This window comes from Mus caroli, chromosome 4 (genome assembly GCF_900094665.2).
Source record: "Mus caroli chromosome 4, CAROLI_EIJ_v1.1, whole genome shotgun sequence".
NCBI classification, from domain to species: domain Eukaryota; kingdom Metazoa; phylum Chordata; class Mammalia; order Rodentia; family Muridae; genus Mus; species Mus caroli.
In genome coordinates this window covers 130,509,599-130,530,290 of record NC_034573.1, presented here as the reverse complement: position 1 = coordinate 130,530,290, position 20,692 = coordinate 130,509,599, and the positions used below count along the sequence as shown (strand labels likewise).

Sequence of the window (20,692 nt, the reverse complement as noted above, 5' to 3'; positions counted from 1 at the left end):
AGGAACTTCTGAGTTCTGGGTACCAGCACATCACCTCCTGGTGGATTTGTGCGCAGGCAGCTCTACCACTCTCTAGCAATGTAACTAGAGGCCTGACTAGCTGCCAGCACATCTTTTAGACAAGGCTAACTCTCTTCCACTACCGTGAACTTTCACCCCGTGATGAGGTCCTCCTGTCTCAGTAGCTCACACACACTGGGTCACTGAGTCCAGGGGAGCTCTCGAGCCTCTGAGTGTCAGGCCTTGGGTTCGAACCTCACACAATGCCCTGAGGACTGGATTGCCTCAGTCGGGAGATAGAATCTGCACATTTCTTAGTGTGAGCCCTCAGAGAGGCAGTCGCAGGGTGGGCTCAGGCACCAAGAGGCTGGGTGGCAAGGCTGGGACCCTCTGAGCTTCCTTGTTGGCAGCCAAACCTGGCTGATTTCAGGTCCCCTTCCCACCCCACAGAGAGTTTCAAACACCTCCCTCCCAGCCTCCTAGATTGACAACCCATGACTTAGGTGACTGGGCATGGAGCCAGGAGGTGGGGACCAGGCTCAGGCAGGCTCCCCAGGTTGCAGGGTGAAATTAAAAGGGAGGAGAGAGCTCCAGCCCATCAGAACACACGCTCCTACCCGGCAGCCGGGTGTCCCCAAGGAGATCTGGGGAGCCGGGGAGCAGCTGGGGCTTGTGGCTGCTGGGCACCCAAGCTGACCCGACCAGGAGACTGGAAGCTCAGCACAGGATGGCCTCCCCGAGAGCTGTGCAGCTGTCTCTGAGAAAGCCAACTCACGCTGTGTGCGTGGTAGGTGTGGAGACACTGGTGAACGTCTATAGGTAAGACCCGGGACGCTTTCCTGTTCTCAGGGCAGGGGATCCACAGGCAAAAGAGGATGCAGGGGAGGGGAGCTGGCAGGGTGATGTCAGACACCAGAGATGGTGGAGCTGCCTTCAGAGCTTGTGGGGAAAGGAAATTGGGTCTGCCCGGTGCACTGGGGTCAGGACATTGGGTCCCTGGATGAATGAAGGTGGGCTCAGGAGATGACCCTGAGTCCTGGGGCCAAGCTCTGTCTGGGTTCTACATGACAGTCTTCAAATGGAGCAGCAGAAGGAAGTGGGGCTCGAGCCAGGGAAGAGGGTTGGGCCCCCCTTCCTACCTCCACGTCTTGCCAGTTTTCCACCTCTCTGCGGTTAGGGGTGTGCATGTGACATCTTGACCCTTGGAGGCCAGCCAGGGACAACAACCAGAGTGACTGGGATTAAGAGGGAGTGGTCAAGGCATAACTCAATGACTTAATTTAAGAAGTGATCCTGGAGCAAAGCCTGGGACTTGGGCTGGCAAGAGACGATGATGGTGATGGTGATGGTGATGGCGATGGTGATGGTGATGATGATGGTGATGATGTAGCGGTGATGATGATGGCAGTGTGGTGGTGGTGGTGATGGTGGTTGTGATGGCGGCAAGAGCGACATCTGAATAAGACAGCCATGACTTCAGTTTTCCCCATCGACCCAAATCTTCCCTGTCCTGGCTCTGCTTAGATAGGGATGCCTGGGCGGCAGCCTCAGCTCTTTACCTGACCACTGTGGAAGTTGGTGATCTCTGAGGCCTGTGGAGCTCTAGGTGAGGTGCCTTCCACAGGAAGCTGAGGGCCGGGAGTTGCCAGGCACCATCTGAACTCAGCTCATCCTTGGGGCTCAGTCCCACGTTTGCCCAGGCAAATGGGGGAGCGCTGTAGCCATTGCCTGTCTGAGCTTCACTGATGCCTTGTCTTACTGTAATGGTGTAGGGTCCCGGGGACAGCGACGGGAAGGGACAGCCAGACTTTGACTACCCTCCACTGGGATCCAGAGTGGCTAATGGAATTATATCCAATCTTGCCCGTTTAGCATACGAATCTAGATTTAATGACTAGGGTACATTGAGTGAAGAGAGGTGGGGGAAGAAGGAGGAAGAGGAGGAGGAAGGAGAGGGAAAGGAAAGAGAGAGAGACAGAAACAGAGAGAGAGACAGAGAGAGAGAGAGAATTTTTGGTGCTCCCTGGGCCTTCACACATGCTAGACAAATGTTCTACCCCGGGACCAGCCCCCAGAATATTTTTTTAGCTATGGCATGGAGCATCTGTACCCTGAGCATCTGGGAGTCCTGCTTTGACACTGATGTCAGGGAAGGAGAGCCCATGCGTGGGTCCCGCCTGCCTGAATCCAGGGTCCTGCTCTCGCCTAGGGACAAGGCTGTTTCTAGAAAGGTTCTTTCAAACCTCAGCCCTGGGTTACTCTACTAAGGCACTTGGCAGAGTGCCAGGTCTACCTTCTGTCATCCGGTTCCTATCCCCATCTGGTCCCATCCCTCCCACCCCCATCCCTCCCCTGATCCCCACCCCACCCCACCCCCACCACAGCTAACTTCTAGAGTCCCTGGCTTTTCATTGCCCAGGGCTCTGAGTCCTGATTGGATGATCTGGGCCCCTCTGAAGTTCAGTGTGGCGGTTACACATGCAGCCCTGTGTGCATCCTGGCTCTGTTGGTCCCTGGCTGTGTGGTCTCACTCCTACGAGACACTGCCCTTCTGGGAACCTGCTTCTGTTTCTCCAAGTGAACTCAACAGTGCCGCCATCATGGGTTGGGGGAGACGAATGAGACCTGCCTGTGCTTGTCTGTGGTAGGAGACTGATAGGTTGTACCAGCTGCGGGCACTCTCACATCTGTTCTTCCCATTGCTCCTCAGAGGGGGGAGGGGACAAGGTCAGCACAGGGTATATGGAGGGACACCAAGCCCTTAGCATTGTCCTTCCGTGTAACTGGCCCTGATGAAAGCAGAGGGAGCTGCCTTGGCTGTGGTGTCCCTTGACTGACTCTGGGAGGGACTACAGTGTCAGCTCTGTCCCTGAGCGCTGACTAACATTACAGCTACCCAGAGTTTACAAGGGACACAAGAATTTGCCTTTGTGACGCCGAGGAGGAATTCTCCTGCCCAGAGGCAGTGGCAGTGGGAAAGGTACCTTGAATGGGTAAGCCGGGACTTCCAGGAGCCTGAGGCTCCCCCAGGGGCTGGGTTAGAACCAGGCCACACATGATGGTGTGATGAACTTAGGGCTTCTCCACCCCTTTGCTTGGTGACTGGCTCCAGCGGAGGCCAAGGGGCTCAAAACTGGTCTTGCTTGCTGATAAGCCTGGGGAAGGTCCCCCCAAGTATGAGGTATGCCGGTCATCTGAGTTGCCCAGAGTTTGAACCTCCAGATGATAATGTATAAGGTGACATCAGAGGAAATGATTAATCTCCCCAGAGGCCACATGGCCTGGCTATTTGAAAAAATGTTTGTATGTGGGGTTAATTGTGTGCCATGAGGTAACTAGTCTCAACAGGGACTGTAGGCCATCCTACAGCCACGGGGCTAGCTTAATGCCTCTCTCCTGGTGGGTCATCTCACCACCTCAACTCCCATCCCCAATAGGCTGCCTCAGCACCCTGACCCCTTCAGGCCGTTGGGCTACATCAATGGTCTCACCTCACTTTCAGCAAAGTGAAATAAGATGTTCGGGGGATTTGGGGCAAGGAGTATGGCGGCAGGGTGGGGGGTGAGGTGCATGAAACTCTCCAATGAGCTACAGGAAGGACCAGACCTGAGCATCTCCTGGGCTTCCTGAATTCCAAAACCAACCATGTCCTACAGTGTATCTGTCTGACTCTCCCCGGCTGAGTAAATAAGTGCTGTCAGCCTCAAGGGAGCATGGGGAGGCAGAGCTGGGATCCCAGTCTAAGGGGCTGACGGGCTGCAGGTGCTGCTGGGACCAGGCTGGGCACCCGCTCTCCTTGCTCCAGCCTGTCCTTGTACCTGCATACGGAAGAGCGCCTTTGTTGGGAGGTGACGTTCAAACAATTCCATTTTTGAGTTCCTGGACTGTATGAGGCCACAGAGGAAGGAAGCACTGTTCTGGTCCCCTGGTCGCCTGAGGGCTGTCAGGGGTAGAACAGTAAGTGAACAGTGGGCATCCTCACAGCATAAAGAGCATGGAGCCGGATGCGGGGCCATACTGTCATTCCACCACTTAGGAGACTGAGGCAGGAGGACCACAAGTCTAAGGTCAGCCTGGGCAAGTGTGTGACATTCTGTCTGAAGATAAAAAGTAAAAAGTGAGCTGGGTGTGTAGCTCAGTGGTAGAGTGCTTACCTAGCATGCACGAGGCCCTGGGTTCAATCCTCGGGGATGTCAAAACGGGAGACCCGATTTATTATCTATCTCACAGGCCTGTTCCCTCAGCTCCACAGACACAGCTGTCGCCTACCGTGCTCAGCTGGCTGGAGAAAGGCCAGGAGGATTCCAGAGCTGTTAGCAAGTCTGGGCTGGCACTGAGAAAACTGGGACTTGTGGACACGAGACAACCTGGCCTCATAGAAGAGACGCATCTGAGTTTGGGCCTCCAAATGCACCCTGAGAGCAGGACTCCAGGCATTCTGGGTTTGAGTTCAAGGCCCCTTTGAAACATTACTATCAAGTACTTCCCATGAGCCCTTGGGGGCCATACCTTGGACCAAACTGCTCCTGGCTTAGGCCTCGGGCATATCGTTAGTTTGGATGGAAGATAGGTCACTAACTCCACAGGGACTCGGCAGAGGGGCAACAGGCATGCTTCGAGCCAAGGCTCTGGACATGGGCACATGTGGTCCCAACCTCTGGACTTGGTGAAGAGAGAGGAGGGCTAGGTCCTCCCCTCTCACCTGGCTTCATTGAGAGAAGCTTCCAGGGCTGGCCAACTTGGTGGTTTCTCAGAACATGATAGCTGTGAGTCTTCTTGGTCCTTGAAGGCTCTGTGTGACCTTGGGCCAGTCACTTAGCCCCTCTGAGCTTGCGTTCTCTCAGTCTAGGTATGTACGGGTGAGGTCACCTATTGTGTGCCTGTGCAGTTGGCATCTCTAGTTTCACCATTTTACTAATGAGGAATTTCATCACCCACAGGTCTCAGATCTCCTTGGCAAGGGGAAAATGACTTGGTATACCGATTTTAAATCGGGCCCTTTCTCTTGGGGTACTTTGGTCCCAGGCTCCAGAGTTCCTCTGCTTCGAAGGACAAGGAGTGAGTGGCAGCTGCCACCTGGAGCCCTGTATCCACTGTGGCGAGGCCTGCCATTTCCGGCCATCCTCCTAGGCTTGCTAGGCAGCCTGCACTGAGCAATGACAGGGCGTTGCAAGGTGCCCATGAACCACTGATCACTATCTCTTGGAAGAAGAGGTCACAGCCACGCCCCATGTGGCACAGACCTTAGGGAAGTGAGCCATGCATGGCCTTCTGTGACCCCTGCCAGCTGCACACAGCTAAAGGGACGGACAGAGGGAGAGAGCCAAGGCTGAGAGGTGTCTGAGCGGCACCCCTCCCAACAACCTGGTCGGCTACCCTAGTTCACCTGGCTTGTGCCTGCTTAGAGAGCTCACTGAGAGCCCTCATGAGGGCTGTTTTTAAAATGTGGGTGTGTGTATGTGCATATGTATTAGTGCTCCTGTATTCGCGTGTACGTGTGGAGGCCAGAGGATAATCTTGGGTGTATTTCCTCAAGAGCCATCCACCCTGGCTCTTTTGAGACAGGGACCTGGGACTGGCCAGTTAGAGCAGATTCTCTGGTCAGTGATCTCCAGAGATCTTCCTGTTGGTTCTTCCTGGTATATGAGTCACCCAGGCTTTTATTTTTTTTCTTATATGTGCTCTGTCTGGATGTACATATGCATATATGCATACATATACACACACATATATACATACAGAATATACACATATACATACAAACATACATGCATACATAAATACATATACACATACATATATACACACATGTACACACATATACACATATACACACATATGTGTATACATACATACATATACACACATACATACATATAGAATAAACACATATGCACATATGCATATATACACACATACATATATACACATACACACATATACACATATACATATGTGTATACACACACATATATATACACACATACATACATACACACATACATACATATACACACACATATATACACACATACATACACATACACGCATATATATACATATACACATATAAACACACAGACATATATATACACACATATATACATATATACATACACGCATGTATATATACACACATATACATACATGTATATACATACACACATATATACACACATACATACACATATATGCATGCAGTGCCCAAGGAGGTCAGAAGAAGACATCAGATCCCCTGGAACTGGAGTTACAGACAGTTGTGACCTGCCTAGTGAGGGTTGGGAATTGAACCTGGGTCCTTTGCAAGAGTAGTAAGCACATTTAACCACTGAGCCATCTCTCCAGCCCACCCCTAGGTTTTTAAATGTGATTTTGGGCATTGAGTTCACCTGCAAGGATTTACCAGTGGGGCCATTTCCCCGGTCCCTGATTTTATTTGCTTGTATAAGATGGCTCTCGCTACAGGAGCCAGTGTGACCTTGAACTCCTAATCCTCCTGCACACCGCCATCTTAGACAGCAGTCACTGTTCATGATGCTGGTTTATGTGGTGATGAGCCTAGTCTGGCACCTCGGTCTGCTGAGACGGAAAGGATCACACAGCATTCTCATGCATGGGTCCCCGTCTCTTCCTGTCTGGTGCCCACCCCTCCAAGACCCTCAGCACCATTTGTAGCAGCAGTGGTCACGGCTGCGACTTCCAGTGCTTCCTATAATATGCCTTTAACTCTCACAGCAAGCTTGCAAGGCAGAAAGGACTATGGTCTCCATTTTGCAAAGAAACTAAGACAGAGAGAGAGAGAGAGATTGACTTTCTTAAGACAGAGAGCCCGCAACTGCCGGGGCTGGGATTTGAACCCACATCTGCCTGATTCCAGATTCTGTAAGCTCTACTGCAAGGAAGACTGATCTCTGGGGATTCTCTCTGCTGCAGAGTCCATGTGAGTGGTGGGGTGGGGGCACCCCTAGACATGCTCCATGCTTGAATCTCAACTCTTTGCTGTGTAGCCCCGTGTGTGACTGCTCAGAGCTTCCTCTCTGCTCTGTAAATCCTTGTTCTGCAGGCAGATACTGGGGACGGAGTCAGAGAGCAAAGCAGGGACCATGGTGTCTCTTCTGGGTGCTGTTCATCACCGGGTTCCGTGCCCACGTCACACAGTACAAGGGTGTTCAGACTGAGCCGCAAGCAGTCTTAATAGGAGCAGCGCTGTCCCTCAGGCTTAGAGACTTTGGGGGCCAGGCCAGCCTGGGACACTGGCCACCTGTCATCAGCTCCAGCCACCTGGGCCTGTGTGACCTTCTCTGTTTTCATCCCTGAGACAACCTGTACCTCCTGATCCTTCCTGCAGGGCCACTGCCCAGACAGGCCTCTCACAAGCCTTACCTACCCAGCTCCTGACTCTGTTGCGGGTGATGCCCAAGTGTGGGTGGGTAGCACAAATATTCGTCCTCCTGAGAGTAGGTGGCCTGAAAGATGGAAACTTCTGGGTAGAAGTCTGCAGCATAGCAGAAGGAAAAGCTTTATAATTACAGAAGCCACGTAGAAAGCTGCGGGATGTGGGAAGCGCTCAGGCTGAGTCCTGTGTGTGTGTGTGGGGGGGGGCATGATGAGCCCTCGGCCCCTGGGGACCTGGAGTGCATGCGTGCTCACTGTTCTTGGGACCAGAGAGTCATGGACACTGTGCTAAGGCCTGCACTGACCTTGAAAAATCAGGTGAGGATGGAGACTAGGATGGTGGCTTTCCTGCTTGATACCACCCCCACCCCCAGGCTTGCTCACGAGGAAACCTTCTGAGGAGCTTGTGTGGAAATTCTGCCATTTCCAAGACCTCCTCATCCTCACCTATGACCTCCTCCCTCCCTTTAGCAGGACTTGCTCCGGCCATGTGAGCCAGTCATGTGCTCCTTGTCCTGCCAGCCCTTGTGAGAGAGGGGAGATAACTGCTCTTTGCTGTGTGATCTGAGGAAGGTTACCTCACCTCTCTGAACGCCCTGCCTGCCTGAGAGAGTTACTGGGAATGAAACAGAGACACGGGCAAGAGTATCACAAACTTAGCTAAATGGGGTGCTTGAAACGCCCCTCGGCCCCCAGCAGCTGGACAGATGTCCCCAGCAGGCACTTGACTGAGTCAGCGGGCTGACTTAGAAGGGCGGAGCTCCACCCTCCTGGCCCCTTGGTGTTCTCTAGGTTCTGGCAGCCTTGGCCACTACTTTAGCTGGCTCTGCTCCAAGCTACAAGCTACAAGGATGAGTCAGGCTGGTGAAGGTGTCTCCAGCGTATAGACAGACCTGGAGGGACGCCCTGTGTTGCAGGCTGCAAAGGGGGACAGCGGTGCTAGGCCAGGGCAGGTGGCACAGGCTGAGAAGATTGACAGCAGCAACCACCAATCAGAGCACACTTTACAGCAGCCCCAGCCCCAGTGCCCTCACCAGCCTCAGGGGAGGCTGAGTGGAGGGGGAAACCAAGGATCTCTGGTCCATCAGGGACCAGAGATCACACTCAGGGAAGGTTAGTTCCTTCCTCAGGAAAACAGTGGCATTTGAATGGGTCTTGAAAAAGCACAAGACACCATGCCCCTGCCCCAGCAGAGATGAGATGGAGGGGAGGCTGAGGCAGGGGGCGGGAGACCAGAGATGGGGGATGGGGGGGGGCGGGGGGGGAAGGGAAGATGTCTCAGGCTGATAATGGACACAGAGATGAAGACGAGGGCTTGGTTTGAAGAGCGTAGTAGAAGCAATCAGAGCCAATGTTCTAATTTGTTTCTATCGCTGTGATAAAGACCGTGCGTGGGCAAAGAAACTTGACGATGAAGAGTTTATTTGGCACAGCCTGGCAAGAACTGTTTGCCAGTCACAGGAAAGAATGTGAGGAGCTACTGAAGGAAGTCAGGACAGGAGCTCAGGGCATGCACTTGGAGGCAGGAGCTGAGGAGAAGCCGTGGAGGGATGCTGCATACCGGCTTGCTCCCCATGGCTTCCTCAGTCTGCTTTCTTTCTTTCTTTTTTTTCTTTTTTCTTCTTCATTTTAAAAAAAGAATTATTTATTGTATGTATATGTGTACACTGTAGCTGTCTTTATACACACCAGAAGAGGGCATCAGTTCTTATTACAGATGGTTGTGAGCCATCATGTGGTTGCTAAGAATTGAACTCAGGACCTCTGGAAGAGCAGTTAGTGCTCTTAACCCCTGAGCCACCTCTCCGGTCCTCCAGACTGCTTTCTTATAGCACCCAGGACCACCAGCCCAGAGATGGCACCGCCCACAATAGTCTGGGCCCTCCCACATAAATCATGAGTCAAGAAAATGCCCCCACATACTTGGCTGTGGGACAATCTGAATTTTCCCAATGATGGTCCCCAATAGCCCTAGCTTGTGTCATGTTGACCAAACAAACAACAACAAAAACCTGACCAGCACAGCCCCTTTGGCTCCCCCCATTGGAGGACCCCCATTCTCTCTGAGATGGGGTTTCACCATGTAGCCCCAGCTGGCTTGGAGCTGGAGTAAACTCAGCAATCTGCCTGCCTCTGCCTTTCTAGCGCTTAGACTAGGGGACGGCACCACCACGCCTGTCCTGTCACTTTAGGAGGAGGTTTCCTTTGACTGTGAGCTTGGGGACATGTGCCAGATACCCCACAGAGAGGCACTATGGATAATGGTGTGTGCAGGGAGCAGATCATACTGTGGACCTCCTGGCCTTACTCCAGCTCCCACGCAATCTGTCCTTTAATTTATGGCCCACCCACAGACCTGTAGTGCCAGTCCAATGCCCAAGGCTCCAGGAGGGGTAAGGCCAGGATGCCAAGGGAATGAGAATCCAAGGGCACACAGCACCCTCCTGGCAAAACCTGCCTCTCTCGGGCACCACAAGAAATAGCTGTGGTAACACTGCCTGGTCCTCTGGGACCTTACTGAACACCTGCCACCGACATGGACAGGGTGAGGGTGACCAGAGTCTGGAAGGCCCTGGGATTGAGCTGGATAGGCCCCTGCGTGCCCCAGAGAAGGACCCTGAAGGCCTGTTCTGCTCATAGCTGCCTCTCAAGGGAAGCCACTGACTAGTCCCTAGCTATGGAGGTGGGTAGACAGGGATGGGATATGGCACCTTTACTGAAGCATTAGCTTGAATTCAAAGGTGGGTCTTTCTGTCTTTTGGTGCTGTGACCATGACCAAAAGCAACTTATATAAGAAAGTGTTTAATTTGGGGCCCCTGGTTTCAGAGCAGTAGAGTCTAGGACCCTGGCGGCAGGGAGCACGGCAAGCATACAGACAGGCATGGTGCTGGTGCAGTATCCGAGCGTTTACAACCTGATCCTCAAACAGAAGACGGAAAAGGAGAGAGAACTGGGAAGGGCCAGGATTTTAGAAGCCTCCAAGCCCAGCCCCAGTGACACACCTCCCTGAGGCCACACCTCCTCCGAGGCCACACCTCCCGGGCCCCGCCCCGAGGCTCCGCCTCCTAATCCTTTTACCAACTGAGGATCAAGCTTTCAGGATATAGGACCCACTGGAGGACACTCTCATTCAAACCGCCACAGCTTCCAGCACTGACTCTGCGAAGTTGCTCAAGTCCTGAAGGAGGGGGAGACACTAGGCACTAGGCGCCTGTGCTCCCGTACACACACACACAGACACACTCACACACACACACACACACACACACACACACACACACACACGCATACACGCACGTACACACCCCTCTGCTTCCAACCCACATTCAAGTTAGGCATCAGATTCAATGACAATGGCTTTATTGGTGGTATAATGATCAATCTGGGACAGACACTATTGCCTGGCCAAAGTGTGGAATGAGCTGCAGCTACAGCCAGCCACAGTGAGGGGAAATGGGCTCTAGAGCCTTTACAAGGCACTCGCCAATAAGGAGTAAGACGCAGTGTGACCGTTGTAGGATATACCTCGTGTTGATAAGTTTTACAATAAGCGCATATGCATATAAGTGTCCCCAGAAGGCTGTTAAACCTGGGGATGGGGGCAGGGCAGCATTGTTGAGGCTGGGTGGAGGAGAAAGCAAGCAGAGCCCAGGGGTTTGCAGCCAGCTGTGGGTATGTTTCAAGCAAAAAGGGAAAGGGTGCTAGCTCTGCAGATGGAGTGAGTCTCGTGGCCTGGGTGGAGGTGTGGGGGCGGGTAGGGAGTGGGAGTTGTCTGTAGAGGGTCTCAACAGCTGGGGAGAGTGAAGGGGGGAGAAGTTATGAAAACAGGTGATGTTTGCCATGCACATAAGTTGGGTGTGAGGGAGAAGGGAAAGTGGGGTGCAAATGACACCTCCGGTCCAGGTCAGGGACAGGCTTGGGGTGGGGTAAGATACAGGTGTGATAAGATATAGGTGATATACAGGTGACCTGCCCTTGGGGTGAAGGGGACCGTGGCATAGGTGAGAGAGAGAGAGAGAGAGATTGAGATTCAACAGTCACTGTCAAGGGTCACACCCAAGATCAGCAGCCACAGATCCAGACAATCCCTCATCATGTCTAGCACACAGCTCAGGGACTGAGTTGGGAGTCGGCCTTGGCAACTGCGGGAGTTGCCAGGCAGCTGGCAGAGGGTAAGCTCAGCCCAAACTGCCCTGGGACCAAAGCTTCAGAGGCTGAGAGGGTCGGGTGCAAAAGGCCCAGGGGATTGAGGCCTGGGGTGGGGGTGCTGGAATTCAGGAAAGGTCCTGACAGGGCTGTCCACAGCAGGTGGATCCCCAGTAATGTCACAGTGTGTGGGACCCCAGAGAGATGCCTGAGGCCAGGTGCGGGCAGCCACATCAGAAGCACGGGTGGGCATAAGGAGATGCAAGGGTACTAGGGTCACTGGGGCTGGGAGCTGGTCCCCAGGGAGCTGGACCAGGGGACAAGGTCAGAGTGACAGCCAGCAGGGAGGAATGGAACACTGTAATGCTGATATCTGAACAACTCGCTTCAAGGGCTGGAGCCTCGGGAATTCAAGGTCAACCTTGGTTATTTGATGGGTTCAAGTCTGGGACGCTGAGAATCAAGGAACACCTGGGACCCAGAATGATACGGTCAGCACGGCAGTAGCCATGGGGATAAGGCTTCAGAGGGTCCACAGCCACTGTGGGGGCAGGTCTGTCCCTGGTGGCCAGTGAGACTCTAAATCAGAGGATGAGAACACCTGGGGTAGGGGAAATGTGTGTGGTTTCCATGGTAACAGGTATGCAGCTGGAGGAAGTTCTGGGAATGGTCAGGGGAGGCCTGTGGTGCTCTGTCCCTCCCCTCATCAGTAGGGTGGCACTGCAGTGCAGCACAGTATGGGGCTGAATTGTGCCCATCATCACTGTGGTCAATGAAGACAGTAACTTGGTGGGGACAGGGTGACTATGTAGGGGACTGTAAGAGGGTTTTCTCTAGAGGCTTGCTTGGATGGATTCTCAGGAAAGGTCCCAGGAAAGGGCACGGCTAGGAGAATAAGAGAAAAGACCTCTCATCTTGTACGTGTAGTCAGGGGGGCCTCTTTAAGTGGGCCTGTCTTCAGGGGCCTCACAGCCGTGAGACACTATGGTAGAGCCCTGAACACTGGCACCTCTGCTTCCCTCTGCCCCCCTCCGGATGTCCTCTTAGGGAGGAGGGCATTGTGGAGCCTGACCCCAGGAGAGTGCCTGACACAGGTAGGCAGCTTGTATTGGTCGAGTCAATAGGCAACACATCTCCCCAGGATACTGCTGGCTTCGCTCTGGGTGCCCCAAAGCTTGAGTCTGCTCCATCTGAAGCTGCGGCTACAGAAGGACCGCAGGCAGGCGATCCAGCTGCTGAGGGGCTCCACAGCTTGAATCCTTGTCTTCCAGAGCCAAGAGCTCTGGGGCTCCTCGGAGGGACAGAGAATAGCTGCTTTGTGAGGCCCCACTCCAGTGCAGATGGGCCCGAGGGAGCCCTGGGGGTTGGTAGAAAGCGGGACTGTATTCCATCCTTCCCACACATCTCCTGAGCGCTCCGCACAGACACTGAGGATCCAGCAGCAAGCTAGGCAAACTGGCTGCCCTCGGGAACTGAGCTAGCAGGACAGCTGGCTGGTGACATGCACGGTGGACAAAGCTGGGACGGGCAGGAGGTGACTCGACCTTAGCTAGAGGGATAGGGGTAGGTATTCGTTTCTCTTCCCGTGGCTGTGATAAAACAACCAGACAGATCACAAGAGAGTCATGAATTCACACTTCTGCTCAGCCCTCCCTCTACCCTGTTCCATCCAGGATTGCCTGCCCAGGAAACCACCCCGCCCACAATTAAGATGGGTCTCCCCACATCAATCACAATCATGTTAAAAGGCGTATTTGTGCATGCCTGTGCACATACATGAACGGAGGTCAGAAGGAGTTGGCTCTTTCACTCTGCCATTTGGGCCTGGGGGGCTTGAACTCAGATCTCCCAGGGTGCTTGGCGGCAGGTATCTATACCCTCTGAACCATCTCGGATCATTCTATAATGCTCCAAGTTGACAGTTAACCCGAACCACTTGAGGAGGGTTATTGAAAGGGGGGGCATTTAAACAGAGCCCTGAAGCCTGGGGTGTGAGCCTCATGGATGTACGTTCAGGGGCAGGGGGCATTCAGCCAGGCAATAGTATGAGGGGTGCCTCCTAAGCAGCTGCGGTCCCAGGACCCAGCTTCTACCTCACATCATCACTCTCTGAACCTCTCAGTCTCTCTCCCTCCCTCTCCACAGTGATGTGCCCAAAGGTGCCAAGACCTTCGGGGTGTCTGGGAGCTCTGAGGTGAAGATCTACATGGTCTACGATCCCTCGCGAGTGGCAGAGCCCGCAGGCTGGGCCCACTGGCCCCTGGATGCCAACGTGGACATGGTGGTAGTGGCGGACACAGTCAGTCAGGACTTACATGACTTCAAGGTAAACAACATCCAGAGTCGGGGTGGGGGACTAGCTTGTATCCCATGCCCAGCCATCTCCTGGGATATCTGCAGAGGCTCAGACCCATCTCACCCACCCCAACACCACATAGCAACTGACACCCTTCAGATCCACACACCTCTATGTTACTCCCTGCAGTTGCCCCTAAGCCCCTGGGCTTCCCCATGAAGGATTGCATGGCCGTACTTGAATGCAGGGCCCCAGCACACCCACTCAAGTCTCCACATGTATCCGGCAAGCCACCTTTGACCGACAGCTCCCAGCTGGCCCTGGTGTCTCCCACACACTGCAGTTGTTGAATAACAGAATGGTCCTCAACTGCTGGCCCGGTGCTTTCTCTATGATGGAGCAAGTTGGGACCTGTGTGGGGCTCTGCACATGGCTGTAGGCAGGGCCTGAGCCAACCTTCTCTGGAAAGAATCCTGTCCCCTGGGGCAAGTGGGGGAGGGGTGGGAGCCCTTGGACTTTGGCAAAAGTCCTGGCGTTCACTGGTTGTGGGACCAGACTGGTCATTCCCTCTCTCTACAGAGGATGAATAACGTCAAGGAAGGTCAAGCTGTCTAGGTCAGTAGGAAAGACAGTAGCCCCAGTTTGTCTGTCTCTCTCATATCCTCAGAAGGACCTGGAGTGGCCATACCCAACTTTGTAGCCCTCTTTTCTCCTTAAACTGTGAGGGGCCCTGGAACAGTACCCCAGGTCACAATTGCCAAATAGCTTCACCTTGCCTTCTCTCAGGGTTGACTCTCTTCCCCCAGGTGAAGGTATCGTACTTTGAGTCACAGGAGGCTGCTGCCCTGGCCCACAGTGTGCTCTACCTAACTGCTGTTGGTGAGTCCCGCTCCTGCCTGCCTCTGGACACGGTAGCTATTGGACGTAGTGACGGTGACTGAAGCTTTCAGGGCCTTAGGGGGGAAGCCTCAGCTACCCACCTCACCCCTCGGCTTCTTGGGAACTTCAAACATCTCTAGGACCATAGGGATTGAGACCAAGCCATGCTCAGAGACAATAAAGCCTAGCAATGTCCCTGCTATGAGCTTGATCCACAGTGGCTTCCTCATGGGAGTCCCATTGTCCCAACCTAGAACCATGGAGAGTCATGGGCCTCTTTCACCCAGAGCCCACTGCAGCATCCTCTGAGGATGGCAGACCCTGATCATAAGTCTCCAGGGGCTATATATAGTTAAGGGTACCCTGCATGTGACATAGAAACCCAGGGTCACTAGGCGTGGTGGCGCACGCCTTTAATCCCAGCACTCGGGAGGCAGAGGCAGGCGGATTTCTGAGTTTGAGGCCAGCCTGGTCTACAAAGTGAGTTCGGGCTATACAGAGAAACCCTGTCTCGAAACACCAAAAAAAAAAAGAAAGAAAGAAACCCAGGGTCTCTAAGACATAGTCACTCAGCGTACATGGACAAGACAGGGACTTGTGTCCTTCCGACACCAGAATTGCCAATGTCGCTCTAGCCAGAGCCCTGAGGCCAACACACATTCCTCAATGTCGAGTTTCCAGAGCTAGGCTTCTGGGTCCTCAGCTGGGGTGGGAGCTAAGCTGGCTGGACCATTCCAGGTACAGCGACAGGTGACCTGTCTGCCCTTTGCAGATGTGTCCCTTGATGTCGACACAGGACGCACAGGCAAGGTGAAGAAAAGCTCTGGTGACAAGGTGAGACCCTGGATACCCCAAGAGTGTGGCACTGAGAAACAGAGACCTGGGTGATCTTGGCAGCAGACAGCCTTCCTTCTAAAAGAACAGGATCTGGTCTATCCACGGAAGGATGGCCAAACTGGCTCAAGTGAGCAGTAGCTTAGGCTTATGTGACAGACATGCTGTGTGACTGTTGGGGGAAACACTTACCCTCTCTGGTCTGTCCTATTCTGCTTGCTGTATAGTTTCTGTTCAGGGGGTTCAAATCTGGACATCTCCACATGTCAGGTGCTTCATGAGGGATTTTTTAAAGATTTATTTATTATTATATGTACGTACACTGTAGATGTTCTCAGATACACCAGGAGAGGACTGTCAGATCTCATTATGGATGGTTGTGAGCCACCGCTGAGCCATCTCTCCAGCCCCAAGGGATTGTTGAATAACAGAATGACCTCCTTCTGGTATAGGGGGATATGGTATTCAGCTACAGCTAGGCCACAAAGAATGGAGTTATCCCACAAAAAGCATGTTGTCACACAGGGGCAGGAGGTACCGTTTGTAAGGAAAGATCCAGAGAGGCAGCCTGGATCTCAAGTCTTTTGGACAAGGTGGGGCAGGACACCTGACTGGCTATGCAGGTTATTCACTGCACGGGGTTGCTTGAGGGGGTTGTAGTTGGGGGCTACAAGGAAACCATGTCTTGGACCTGGGCGCAGGGTGGTGTCTGCTCAGAGGGGTGGGCAAGGGTGCCATAGAGGCAAAGAACCTGTACAGTCCTGGAGACCTGGGGCTGGGCACCAACTGGAACCTCAGGGTTCCCGCCCAAGAGTTTCTCTTTGCTTTCTTGCAAAATGGAGAAAAGGCATAGGGTATTGGGGACAGTGCTGACCCCAGAGTCAGGCATCTTGATCCTCAGCTTGGAAGGACCTGCAAAACCCTGGTGAGTGTTGGGCCCAGGAGACTGCCAGAATGGAGACCTCTTCTCCATAGAGATCAGAGTGGGTCTTAGGTAGAGCCAAAGCATGGTCATTTCTGTGATTAGTGACACTGCCCTGCTTCCTCACGGTGGGTCCTGGGCACAGCCACTGTATACTACACAAGGATGGCCATCTCTGGGTCTAAGCCTTCCTGGAAGCTCTGCTCCAAGTGCCCGCAGTCCTTTGTTAAACCTTTAAGCAAACCCAGAATGTAAAAGTCTCTGAGCTAAGCACTGAGCCAGCCCAGGCCATGTCTAGTCCCCTTCCCAGAATCACCAGGCTTGACTAATCCAAGCCTTCCTGTGTGCCACAGAAAACCTGGCGCTGGGGCCCTGGGGGCTCCGGGGCCATCCTCTTGGTAAACTGTGACAGAGATATCCATGGGTCCAGGGAAGACCTGCACGCTAACCATTTGAGGTCGCTGGAGGGTGAGTGACAGTAGGCATGGGAGGTGAGGAGGAGGGATGGAGGGGGGTCTGGGTTGTTATTGGGGCTTGTCTCAAAAGCCACTCTCCCAGACCTGCAGGACATGTCCCCAATGGTGCTGAGCTGTGGTGGCCCTGATGAGCTTTTTGAGAGCCACAAGCTGGTCTTGAAGGCATCTTTGTCGGATTCCAGAAGACTGAAGGTCTTCTGTGCCCGGGGTGAGTGGCTGTGGCCTGTCACATCTTTCCTCCTTCCATGTTCCCTGGGTCTGTCACCCTTCAGTAACTCACTGTGGCTTGCACGGCTATTCCATCAGGGAACCATATGATACCCAAGGTCGGGGGCCCCAACTGCTCCTCCCATTGCACAGTGGGAGAAACTGAGGCCCAAACACAGTCACTGCCACACAGTCAGGTAGAGGGAGAGCTCCAAACCAGGCTTGTTGGGCACCAAGGTCCCTAACCCCCCTCGCTCCCCCACCCCTCCCCCGCTGACCCCATATAACTCATTGGCTCCTCAAGCCAGCCAGTCTGCACTGAATTCTTGTGGTCTGGTGGCCCCGCCCAAGCAGGAGAGGAAGGGGCAGGAACCTTAGAGCCCGGAACCCAGGTCCTGGCTTCAAATCCTGGCTGAATTGCTGGAGTTTATAATCACAATCTGCGACTTTAAGGGACTGGGGTGCAGCTCAGTGGTGGTATCTTTAATAACCTCAACCCCATCAGAAGCCACTCCCACTACCTTCTGACACCTCCAATGAGGTTCATCCACTGTGTGCACGCACGGCCACTTCATTGCTTCTTTGTGGGTGTGTAATAGTCCATGTATAGATTACCTTATTTGGCATAATTTGTTTACAAGCACCGTGGACAGACATTTGGGTCCTCATCACCTTTTGGGTCAGACCCTTTTCTCTATTTGTCTGCTATACACTTCACCTAAGGCTCAGAGAGGTTGAGTCATTGAGCCAAGGTTACACAGCTTCTGCATCTTAGCGCTGGAAGAGAACTGAAGCAGAGCTCCCCAGGGGTGCTTTGGGCCCAGATTCCTGCCACAGGTTTCCTGTCCTCCTGTCCTGCCAGCCCCAACCCAGTCTCCACACCGGCCTGACCCTGTTCTCCTTAGGTGGGACATCCCTCTCCAACTACAAACAGGTGCTAGGGCCCCGTCACAGCTCCTATGAGGTGGAAAGGCATTCTGGGGAGAGGACCATCCAGTTCTACGTGGAAGGGCTCGCCTTCCCCGATGCCAGCTTCTCGGGGCTGCTCTCTCTCAGTGTCAGCCTGGTGGACACACGGGTAGGTTCAATACAAGGGCTGTGTCAAGGGAGAGGTGTGGGGCACCCAGGAACCCACAAAACCACTGAACTCTCCTCCCCCCAAGCCCCTCTCCGAGGTGTCAGTCTTCACTGACAGCGTGACCTTCCGGGTGGCCCCCTGGATCATGACCCCCAACACTCAGCCACCCCTGGAGCTGTACGTGTGCAGGTGAGCCCCCAGCCCCGCCTTGCCAAAACCAGAGAGGTAAGTGAGCAGTGCTGCCACACAGCTGGAATCATTCAGGAATGGTGTCACATCCCCTGAGCTGCCACAGGACTGCAGTGGAGGTCAGGACACAGCGACCAGCACCTGCTCTAAGTCTGATGGCCCAGACGCCTTGAATTCAGTCTGGGTATTGGGGCCAGGTGTGGTGGTGGAGGCCTGCCATCCTTCATTTGGGAGGTACAGGGAGGAAGACTGGGAGTTCAAATCTAGCCTCTGCTACATGAGACCCTGGGTGGTGGAGGTGAGCCCCACATTTGTGCTAGTGACTGTAGGGACCTGGCCTCACCCCTCTTGGGTCACTACTGCATTTTCTGAGTATCTAGGGACCCAGCCACATGGCCCACACCAAGACTGACCCATTCTGGCTGTCGTGAGCCTTCTGCCACGGCCTGGTATCTGGTGGCCTCTGCTGGCCAGCCCTTGAGATATCACAGGTAGAGGTGGAGACAGGCCCACTGAGCTAGATGCAGATTCAAGGAAGGTGTGGCCAAGCAGGGTTATCTGTACACTTGGAGCCAGGAGTGTCCCAGCCTCCTGTCTGCTCAGAGTCTTCACCCTCACTCTGCTCTGAGAAGACCAGGCTAGCCCACTTACTGATATTCCACCAGTGACATCAATCCTGGGTCACCTCCGTAGCCACCTTGGACTGCCTGGGATAGTTCAGGCACCCTGGCTCTGGGCTCCACAGCCTGGCTTTGTTCTGTTCATGCACTGGTCGTCTGATGTGCTCTAAGAACAAGACCNCCCCCCCCCCACACACACACACACAAGTCTCCTAGCCTCTCCAAGGTATAGATAGATCTGAAGCTCAGAGCTCAGGGACACAGTCCTGGCTCAACTGGATTCTGGTCCCAGCCGCTGTCACTGTCCTTGCAGCGTGACAGATATCCACGGCCGCAATGACAAGTTCTTGGAGGACATGTCCCACCTGGCCACAAAGGCCAACTGCAAACTAGTGGTCTGTCCCCGGGCAGAGAATCGCAATGATCGCTGGATCCAGGTGTGTGCAAGGCTAACCCAGAGAAGAACCGTGAGTGGGTGGTAGGTGACAGCCTGGGGACACAGGCCTGCCTGGCTGGAGCCAGAGCAACCAGGACAGAGCTAGGAGCCATCCTCCAGCAGGAGAAATCTTCCCTGCCTCCTCCAGACGCCCTGACTCTGGGATGGGTCTCCTGTGTCCTTTCTGGGGTCATCTTTCCCGAAACCCTCTGAGGAGGCCTGCTGTAGGTCTTTCTTCCTCACACAGGACGAGTTGGAGTTTGGCTACATTGACGCCCCTCACAAATCCTTCCCTGTGGTCTTTGATTCCCCCCGAAACAGAGGCTTGAGGGACTTCGCCCTTAAGAGGATCCTGGTATGTGGCCCGAGTACACAGGGATGGGATGGGGGAGCTGGGAGGTTACGGTGGCTCCTCTCCTGGGAGCCCTGGTGGAACTTTATGGTCCAGAGAGTGGTGTGCGCGCTGACAGCAAGCAGGAGAGTGGGTGGAAGGGTCCATCTGAGAATGCAAATCACATGCAAACCACATGCAAATCATATGCAAATAGAGACCCACTACCAACACAGTTGCATCCTGGGAGATGCATAGCAGCAAAGTTCTTGGTCAGAGGCTCATTCTCAGTGGTGGGGAGTCAACTGGAATGCCAGCCCTGACTGTGAGGGGCAATGTACCGTAGTGAGCACGCCGCTCCAGGAACTGCGCTACTTCCTGTTCCGGGATGGCAGCAGGTGCCACAGCTCACACTGCCCTCCAGCTTTCAGGACCAAGGACACTGAGGCTGGGGAGGTTAAGCAACTTGCCAAGTCAGTAAGGCAGTGGGGCACCGTGCCCCGATCCTAACCGGCGCCTTCGGGCCCCTGCCTGACAGTCGGCTGCACTTTCTCCCGAGGTGGCCTTGTTTCTGTGGGTTTGTGAGCCCTAAGTCTCCTGCAGAGTGAGCGTCTGCTTTTGGCACTGCGATCCCTCGGCCTCTGTTCCCTTTGAAGTCATGGTGTTCTTTCTTCTTGGCTCACGGTGTAGGTTGAGGCTTCTGACGGCCTTCTTTTCCTGATGGGTGTGTTGAGAGTCCCGAGCTGCTCACAAGTTTTTTTTTTGTTTTTGTTTTTGTTTTTGAGACAGACAGGGTTTCTCTGTGTTCCCCTGGATGTCCTGGAACTCACTTTGTAGACCAGGCTGTCCTCGAACTCAGAAATCCGCCTGCCTCTGCCTCCC

General features: G+C 53.9%; 1 protein-coding gene across 1 annotated transcript in view; it reads left to right on the top strand.

Annotated features, from left to right (window-relative positions):
• Positions 1 to 606: 606 nt before the first annotated feature.
• Padi1 (peptidyl arginine deiminase 1) overlaps positions 607 to 20,692 on the top strand; it is a 33,097-nt gene continuing 13,011 nt past the window's right edge. The window contains exons 1-10 of the mRNA XM_021159794.1: positions 607 to 819; positions 13,688 to 13,868; positions 14,645 to 14,717; positions 15,490 to 15,551; positions 16,827 to 16,941; positions 17,032 to 17,157; positions 18,062 to 18,234; positions 18,320 to 18,423; positions 19,357 to 19,480; positions 19,727 to 19,834. Coding sequence (XP_021015453.1) covers positions 728 to 819; positions 13,688 to 13,868; positions 14,645 to 14,717; positions 15,490 to 15,551; positions 16,827 to 16,941; positions 17,032 to 17,157; positions 18,062 to 18,234; positions 18,320 to 18,423; positions 19,357 to 19,480; positions 19,727 to 19,834 — 1,158 coding nt within the window. The 5' untranslated portion in view covers positions 607 to 727. The remainder of the gene's footprint in view (positions 820 to 13,687; positions 13,869 to 14,644; positions 14,718 to 15,489; positions 15,552 to 16,826; positions 16,942 to 17,031; positions 17,158 to 18,061; positions 18,235 to 18,319; positions 18,424 to 19,356; positions 19,481 to 19,726; positions 19,835 to 20,692) is intronic.